Below are 9,834 nucleotides of genomic sequence, written 5' to 3' on the forward strand. Positions count from 1 at the left end.
CAGCACAGAGTCAAAATAAAGGGACGGATGTCAAATCATCATATTTATGGATACTTTAGTCTATTAAAGAATATTTTTCTGTGACCATAATAAATAATGTTTAAAACAAACATTTACATTTTTTATATCACTACAATTTATGACAATTAAAATGTAATATAATTTTCTATAATCATTGAAATACATAATTATTTAGCTAAACTTCCCTTAATGTAAATGAAAAAAGAATGAGAAAAGTCAAACAGTTTTATCTGCATTTAGTATAATATATAATGTAGTAACTTCTTTTTTTTCAAAATCTAACGGAATGTTGTAGTATTTATTGAAAATTCAACACTTTCCTTGAAAAAACTAAGACTAAAACATAACTAAGAATAAAGTAGTTCAACTTAGCTTAGTCCAAGTGCCGGACGCTCTCGTATTTTAAACAAAACACATTATAGATAATTATACAGTGCCGCCTATATACTCTCTCAGTAAACTGTACAAAACTAATACAATTTACTGATGGACACAATAATTTATACCATAAATTATTGTGTCCATCCGCGTCTAAGAGTTTAGTATTTTTTTCTTCTTCTTTTAACTTTATTGAAATTGACTTTTGTGGGTCCAGTTTCATTGAGACTGACAAGTAAAGTCCATTACACAATGAAAAATTATAAAAAGATATAAGGAATAAGGAACAAGAAATAAGGAATAGCGGAATCCAGCGATGGTAGCACCGTTAATCAATTCATAATTCTAAATAAGGAATAATAAATAAGAATAGAATTTCCGTCGCGGTGGGGATTTATTTCTTATAGCCAGCCAATCGCAGTGCATTTTTTCAACGAAGTGTCGTAAAACTAACAGCAGCACGTAACTAGTAGCAGGTTTTCAACTGCTTTGATTGGTTGAATATTGTAGCCTATCGCCTATTGTGTTTTGGTTGCTGTATTATTCCTTATTCCTTGTTCTTTATTCCTTACCTCTTATACCTTTTTTTTTTATTTTGTAATGGGCTTAATGCTTAAACATTTGGTGATTACTCTATCCTTTCGTAAACAAAGCTATTATTATTTTTTATTAACTTTGATAGTTGTTCCAGCCAATATTCGGTTAAGGATCATTTTTATATTTACATATTTAAAAACGTGCTTATTATATTAACAAAACCACATTGTATCATGAAAATCTTTTTAATGTTGATCATACATAGCCTAAAAAGCATAATTTTTCATATCAGAGATATCAATAGGTAGAAAGTCACAAATGCAGGTATTTACTTTCTAAGAATAATACTAAAACAAACTACAACTGTTCAAAATGAATAAATGTAAATTTGATTTTCATTTTTCTTAGCAAAGTAGGTTTTATGTATGTATCGTTAGCGTAAAAAACAGATTATACACCGATTTAAAGTTTAATTTGTAAAAAAAAACACACGTATCAGGAGATAAAACGTTATCACTGATTACACTGAAAATATTTGACGACTTAATTTGTGCACTTAGCAGTAAGTAAATATTTTGTTTGGTTTATGTTAATAATAGTTTTATTTAATTATTAATAGTCTAATATATTTTATTATTAGGCACAGAAATTAATTGTTCTCGTTGTTTATATTCAAAAGTCCCTGAGACAAGACGCCGCTTTCGCCTCTCATTCAGAACCACGAGTATAACCAATACATAAGAATGAGAAAAAAGAGAAACATTTAATTTGATATAATTATATTTATCCATCCTCCTGCCCTTATCCCAATTCTGCAGCATGTCTTCCGCTTCCATGCCTCTTTGTCGAACGTCATCTCACAAGTAATATTCTTTCTAACCATATCGTCTTTCACTTTTACTTGCATGTGTACTTTAGACTAAATTTATTATTATAATCATACTGACAGATTAAACTAAGTTTTCTATAATATACTTCGATCAAAGAAGCATTAAAATTAAACAAGCCTTAGATTTACCTATTTCATGTGATTTACTACTAATAAATGTGCGCTACTAATAGTTCTTGATTAATATCTGTGTCTTTATAATACAATTCTATTGTATTTGATGAATCATATCAACTTAAATTTTACTCTCATAGTTCCTATAACATCTTCGTCGTCGCTTAAAACGAAATTTTGTCGAAAATCCATAATGAATATTTAGATTTTTCTTAGTCGGCAAATTATATCGGATCAACGTCGGTTTTTACCTTTTTTAGTTGGAATAGGCTAAACTCATTTTAATAAGGTGATTTTTTTTATTAATCATGTAGGTAGGCAGACGGGCAACTGGGCTACCGGTTGAGTTATAGTCACCACAGACATTGACGCTGAAAGTATATATATTAACCAGTAGATGTATTAAAGTATATATATTAACCATTCTTTACATCGCGACAAATGTTGAGAACTAATATGTTATGTTAAGCCCCTATAAGCCTTTGGACTTCTAACTCACCTTTCATATTGGTACACACACAATAAAACACAAAATAATTCATATATTATAATTATATTTCTATTGCATCATAACGACAACACGACACTCGATAGCTACAGTTTTCAATATTTATACCGCAAACACAACCTCGCTCGACACTCGCTCTGGAGATAAGTAATATATGTCATTGAAGAATCTCGCTCGGTGACATAAAACGGATTTAGACAGAAACTTAGATTTCCGGTGGTAAAAGGCGCCCTTTTTAAATTATAATGCTAAGGTTTATTAATATACTCATAAATGTTAATTACGATAGAGACTTGAATATGATTAGATATTGCTCATTACCTCTTTACTACACAAAAACAAAACCATTATGACTAAATGTTGTTTTTTTATTAATATACCCTGCCCGCTACCTTATTATTCATTTATAATAATAGAGTACAGGAGAAATTTAAACTAAATATAAATATTTACACTGCACCATTATTAAGGAATAAAATTTAATGTATGTGCCATATATAGGATTTAGATTTTATTTGTAAATAATTTCAATACCTTTGCTTTGTTGTCGTCGATAAAATCGATAGTATCATCGATGTAGCCCTTTGCAATGAGATCACCTTTTATAAATTTATAGTCTGTGCTCTATGAAGATGAGCCAGTCGTATGAGACTGAGAAGTGGGAGTCAACCGTCAAATAAAATATTAAAAAACATATTTACTGTGTTGATAATTATAAACAATAGCCATTTTACGTTAACATTTTAAGAAAATATATGTTTTATTAATAATATAATACATTACGGCCATAATAAATAAGTAAGAAATTAATATAAATTATTTTTATCAAAATAAAAAGCTTTTACCTGGTATACTCTTACTTGAATACATAAGTATTTCCGTTTATTTATTTAAGTATTAACTTGTTTCAGAAGAAAATCACCAATATGTTGGATATAGTAGGATCTAATCTACCACAGCGACAACGAAACTTGAATAAACATGTTAATGATGCATTTTCCAAAAAAACAGACTTCGATGAAATTCGATCTTCCGAAGAAAATACCGATGTCGATCGATTGTTTAAAATTGACGTTGCTTCGAAATACAAAAACGTTGATTACATTATAGAAACGCTTAAATGTGGAGATTCATTGTACATTTCGAGAGCTTTAAAGTGCGAATGGCTGTATGAAGATAATTTTTCCGAAATAATAAATCCGGATTATTTACATCACAATGTTTTTCCATCGATGTCGTTTAAGATGAAAAAGAAAATGTTGTCTGCTATATCATGTCACGTGAGAAATGAAGAAAGAATGCTTAATTTCTATAAATATTGTTTAAAAGTAAAACTTGAAGATTGTGCATTAAAATTCCTTATTTTTACATCTGAAGCACACAAACTCGAGTACATAGAAAACAAAACTAAAATTGACACAAAATTGGATTTGAAAGAATTTTTTGGAAATTCATTCACTCTCATTGAAAAATATTTAGAACGATTAAGAAGTCAGCAAATGTTCACAAAAGATGAAGTCATTCATTTTCGTTACTTGTATTGTATTTCAAAAGAAAAATATTTAAATTTATTTGAAGAATATGGTCACCAAGACCGTTACAATGAGCCAAAATTGGGGCAACGGCTCTCTAAACAAATAATGACCAAGCATAAAGAGAGAGTCCTAAAAAATCCTTCTCTATATGTAAAAAACTTAAACATGAAAACTATTGTGAAATATAGTTCTGCTGAAGATGCAAAGCAGTATGCTGTTGCTTTGTTACCTTGTGATGTAAATCATTTCTGGTACATGGATTTTTATGAAACATATAAAAGCATATTGAGCTTGATACCATCTAATGAAATTTACAGCTTCTTAAGACAAATTTTCATGAATAAATATCATGACAAAGAATTTGAAATGAGTAAAAACTTTTATGAACGCAAGTATCATCGGCTGTTAACATTTGAAGAAAGGGAATTATGGGCTTTGAAGCATATAGAGCAAGGCAAGGAACTGTTGGGTCCTGGTGAAGATTACATTTGGTATCAATTCATTAATTTTGATCTTGCATTCAATGGTATAAAAAAATACATTTTTAAAACTGATGACAGGTCTAAACGAGCTGAAATGGTCAAAGTTTTAGTATCTGCTGTTAGGAATGAACAAGACTTGGAGAAACTGACCAAATATTACTATGAGCGACATGTGAATGAGATAGAATTTAACAAACAAGACTTCTTGAATAAAATCATTGACTTGCACAATATTTTCAATGTTAATGATTCATGTTGGAATTTTATTAACAAAATATTCCACAGTATGAAAAGTTTTACAGGAGAGTACATGAATTCTACCAAAGCACTTGCCATTATTTATTACATAATACATAACAAAGATATACCATCAAACCTTCAAGTTGATGGAATATATTTATATGAAATAGAACAATATTTCAAACCACACTTCAGGTATTTAACTGACGATCAAAGTGATCTTGTTTTTGAGTTTTTCAAAAAATTGTTCAGTGAAAAAATAAAAAGATTTGATGACAAAGAATACAATAATGACAATAAAGATCAAATAAATAACATAATTAATTCCTTCTTAGATGTTTTGATATTTTTTAATAAGACAAAAGATGACTGCCCGGATATTATTTATAAATATATAAAACTTGACTGGGACAATTATAAAGATAGAGAACTGTTTAGGGAAACTACTGAGGATGTACCTGTTTCCCTAACACCGGCATCATTAATTCGCTTACTAAAAAAAGACACTACAGAATTTCTAAATGTGTTACCGGATGCAATAGATAAACTTTCTTCTGGCTGGATCTGCAGTAATCTGAACACTTTAATGAAAAAACTACGAATATATTTTTCAAATGATATCACTAAAAATTGCATAAAAATCTTTGAAAAATTGTTATTACAAGAAGATTTAGCATACAAACGTAATCTTGTTTTTACTGTAATTAATGGTATATTTCATATTGCGGATAATAATTACAAAATTAATTTTATAACTAAGTACTCACCGACAGATTCAAAAGTAGCGCATGATACGATTGACCGAAACCTTTTATTGATTCAAGAAGGTATTTGTCGCTTTGTTTATTACTCAAGGCCACCTGTACCTTTACCAGCTGTATTGAAATTTATAAAAGGTGATTACTTGAGCTTTTGTTTGCCCATGTTGAATTCCTATGTAGCAAACTTACCAAAACAGCGCTCCATACAATTTATTTCTGCCATTCTCGATGCACCAGTATCGGTACAGAAGCATGGTTTAAGATTAGCTTTCCGGTGCTTCAATTCTGAAGATTTAAAGAAATTGATAACGGATGTCTGGAAAAATACAAAGAATGTATCACTGCGCAAAATCCTTTACATGTCTCTGTTTCATTATATAAACACATTGGATGATAATTTGCAACTGAGTCTCTATGAAGTATTGAAATCCTGTACTTTAGATTTAAACGAGGATGACGACGACGACATTTTTAGTCTCTTGACTTTCTACTTGCCAGAGAATCTGAAAGGTGATTATCTGGAATCGGCTTGGAAGGCGATCGACAAATTTTCAGATCAAAAATCGAAGAACGTCGATAGGAAAATTATGATCATAAGGGAGATAGGGGAGAACATCCATTGTATAGATATGGAGTTTTGTCGCACTAAAATATTAGATGAGATGGTTGAGCCTACGAATTTTAAACAGAAGGTAGAAATGTTTGACAACACGTGGGGAAACAACACACTTATTTACGAGAAGTGGATCCTTGCCGTTACATATATAGTCAATTATAAAAACGAAAAGGAAATGAATAGAAGCTGGGAACTAGCGTCGATTATTATTAAAAAGTGCATCGAACTGAAAGCGGAATCGGATCATAAATTCCAAATTCATCGATTTTTATTGGAGATTCTGCAAAAAATACTAAAATATTCCTGCAATATCACAGATAAAATAAAGACGGTGCCCATATTGGAGAAAATAATGGATCTAATCCTACAATCGATTCCAATGCATGAAATATATCTATTGTACTGGAATTACAACTTAACTATAATCTCTAAGAAAGTTGTGGGCCCCAAAAAGATTGACGCAAACGGAGAACTAAGCTATGACCACTTGGATACCTTGGTTATAGCTGCTGGGTTTACTGACGCGCTGATCTCGTTTATAAATGATCTCAAAGAGAAAAACATTTATTATTGTAGCTTGAATGCTAATATCACTGATATTATCTCCAATGTAATCGACACGATGTTATATAACACAAATTTAACTAGAGATGTTTTGGAGATGTGCATATGTAATCTTCTAACGAACAGTCAAGTACCGGAGACATTTTTAATCACATTGACTCTTCTTGGTTCACGGTATACAAGTTACCACAAGCTGGGCAGTATTGCGGAGAAAGTTATCAAGTTTGGAAACGACGAAATTATAACTTATATGTATCAGAAATTTAATTGAAAATATATGTATATGTGTTGTAATCATTAAACAATGTATCCTATGTATTTAAATAAAAGATGTTATATAATCGTGTAGTACCTTGTATTTATTTGTCTAATAACGTTACTCAGTAAATGTTAGTAATGGTTACCCATTGGAAAGAATTAGTAGTTAGTTTTGACGTTCTAAGTTAGCAGTGGAAATGTTTTCTCGTGTTAATGAATAGGTAAATTTGCCCAGCATTAACTTACAGAAGTTAGAATGTAATAAATAAAACAGCATTACCGTTAGGCAAACATAAAATTTATATTCTACTCAAAAATGCAACGTTTATCAATATTTCGTATAAAAAATAATTACATAACAACAAATATTTAATTAGCTACTTCGCAATGCTAATAATAAAGCATTTTACATCACCGTTACACGGATCGAGTAATACTTAGGGTATTATTTTAAACATAAGTTTTTTTTTAATTCAAATAATACATAATTATTACTCGACCTTACACATTACAAAAAATAGGGTTTTCAATAGAATTCCAAACACGCTAATAAATACATTCAGTGCTCACATAAACGAGAAAATAGGAAATGTTGATTTTAATCGGATATTAATTTTAAGGGCAGTTTACACGAGCACATTATATTTAAAACTGAAGATGGACGCAAATATTATACATATGATTGTATCTTATAGCGAATTAAATATATTCTTTAGTTATTTCAATTTTAATACCTTTCTAATACTAAAATAACTATAAGGCATGTAAGCTGAAACTAATCGACCATAAACCAAGTACTATACTATTTCTCTCAATATTAGTTTCTATAATAACGCTGCAATGTCTACTGTTGCATGGAATAAAGTATTGCCATATGAAATTTAAAGTTTGACAGACTGAAATAAAAATAATTAAAAAAAAGGAGAAAAACATGAACCGTCTGTCATAGCTTCATAAAGAAAAATAGTTTTGATATTAACAAAAGTTACAAACAGTCTATGCGAAGCATTTGATTAAGGATACAAAAAAAATGAATGTTATTTAATAGTTATTTTTCATAAGCAATACAAGAATATTTATGCAAGAAGTAGATACTGCAGTTTTATTTTTTAATGTTAGTGTTAAATACGTTAATAACAATTCTAAACTAAACCTAAACAATCAAAGTTACAACACTTCTGTAATGTATTGCTAATCAACATCGATTGACAACTAAACGTATTGAAACTATAATCAACTAGACTTTAAAAAGTTTGTATTTGACATCGAAAAATAACTCGGGGAAAGTCCTCTCGTATTAATTGACAGTATTTGTATAATTTTTGTTGAGCAATCATAAACGAAAGTTTTAAACCAAAGCGTATATAAGGTCGTAGACAAAATAGCATAATCGTTAAAAAAAAATCAGCCAAATTTGAATTTTTGTAAGTTCTATTTAAATAAGTGAAACTAAAATGTAAAACCTCCCATAATTTCACAATAAAGCCTAGAAACTGAGATAAAACTTAAATAAAATTCATTCGGTACTTTTCTAGAAACTTTTAACAGACTTTTTCTTATTTTATAACTAACCTACAGACAACGACACGAGTGAAGTGATTCTAGCGGTATTACACAGATAGATAAGAAAAACTTCCGACCAGACAAAATATAACTCTATGGTCATAGACCATACATATATTTAAAACTATTATCTTAGGATATAATACTGTACCATTAATTATAACTTTTAGTTATTTATTATACTGATATTTTTGACTTCCTTGCAATTTGGAGCTATTTAGGAAAACGTAAGGTAACCTCCCAATAACCAAAAGAAAACAAAAGAACAGTTCGTTGTTCGTTCTATCTCACAACACAAATAATTTTATTTTACCGACGTTAGAAAATATGGTTACTGGAACAATAATTTCCTCTGGTCGGACAGAGACAAACGGTGAACATACACAATTTTCAACTTATTGTCAGACGATTGCTTATTGAACTCGGAAGCTTCGAGAAACAAATTGCGTTACAACAATTGCATTTGAAACGAAGACATCAACAACATCGAAAAATTCTTACAAAATGTTAAAAATGTCCAAAATTTCATTTGATACACAACACCATATTCTGTCCATTCGTTCGACATAGTACGGTAAGGTTATCACCGTCATTACCCATCTTATATATAACATGCGTATTTCAATATGAAAACTCCGAAAGGAATTCATCAACAATACAAATATTTTGTACTAAATGCGTAACATTTTATTTGGAAGCTGACGAAAGACTTGTTATCACATAAAATAACATATTAGGTATTTCCTTGAATAGTGGGGCTATAAATACTCGTATTTTAAAAGGCAAATTGTTTAAAAAATGTATCGTCACGCTATCGGATGACACAAGCCCCAAAACGTTTGAATAAATATCAAAATTTCTTATAACTTTTGCACTGATTGGACGTTTACATATTGATATTAGTAACGATCTGCACATAAGGTACAGGAACTATATGTATATATATGTATTCAATTACAATAGGAGTAAAGCAAAATAAACATCTTTGACATTGAATTGACAAGATAGCATTGTTTTGGAATATGGCCAAAATGCTTATCGGATTTTTAGGAAGTAAAACTAAAGTAGGAAAGAAGTAGGTAAGAATGTAAGCCATGAATTGAAATTGAGTTATAGTGTTTCGAAATATATTGCATGGAAGATGAAAATCTCAAAAAGGAAAGGTTATCTTTACTCCTAAAGGTCGTTTTAAGCTGTTAACTGTATTTAATTAAAACCATTGTATATTTGTTGTATTAGGCTATTTTTAAACTGAGATAAAATAATAACTGTATTCAATAATGATAACAATGTCCAGATGTGTTTTGTTAGTCATCATTCACGACCTAAATGCTTTATTTAATGACTGAGTGTGTATGAGATAAACCT

General features: G+C 29.7%; 1 protein-coding gene across 2 annotated transcripts; it reads left to right on the forward strand.

Moving 5' to 3' along the window:
* Positions 1-1,425: 1,425 nt before the first annotated feature.
* On the forward strand, positions 1,426-6,993 carry LOC124539377. 2 transcript variants are annotated; one of them, XM_047116759.1, is made up of 2 exons: positions 1,426-1,498; positions 3,359-6,993. In XM_047116759.1, the coding sequence occupies exon 2, from the start codon at positions 3,374-3,376 to the stop codon at positions 6,914-6,916; it is 3,543 nt and encodes a 1,180-aa protein (XP_046972715.1). In that variant the 5' UTR covers positions 1,426-1,498; positions 3,359-3,373; the 3' UTR covers positions 6,917-6,993. The 2 variants fall into 2 exon arrangements, with proteins under 2 accessions (XP_046972715.1, XP_046972714.1); XM_047116758.1 differs by lacking the exon at positions 1,426-1,498 and adding an exon at positions 3,071-3,245.
* The last annotated feature ends 2,841 nt before the right edge of the window (positions 6,994-9,834 follow it).

This window comes from Vanessa cardui, chromosome 22 (assembly GCF_905220365.1).
Source record: "Vanessa cardui chromosome 22, ilVanCard2.1, whole genome shotgun sequence".
In the NCBI taxonomy this organism is placed as follows: Eukaryota; Metazoa; Arthropoda; class Insecta; order Lepidoptera; family Nymphalidae; genus Vanessa; species Vanessa cardui.

What these genes read in the sequence shown, in the direction of transcription:
- LOC124539377 (XM_047116759.1), top strand. Translation starts at nt 3,374, where the DNA reads ATGTTGGATATAGTAGGATCTAATCTACCACAGCGACAACGAAACTTG.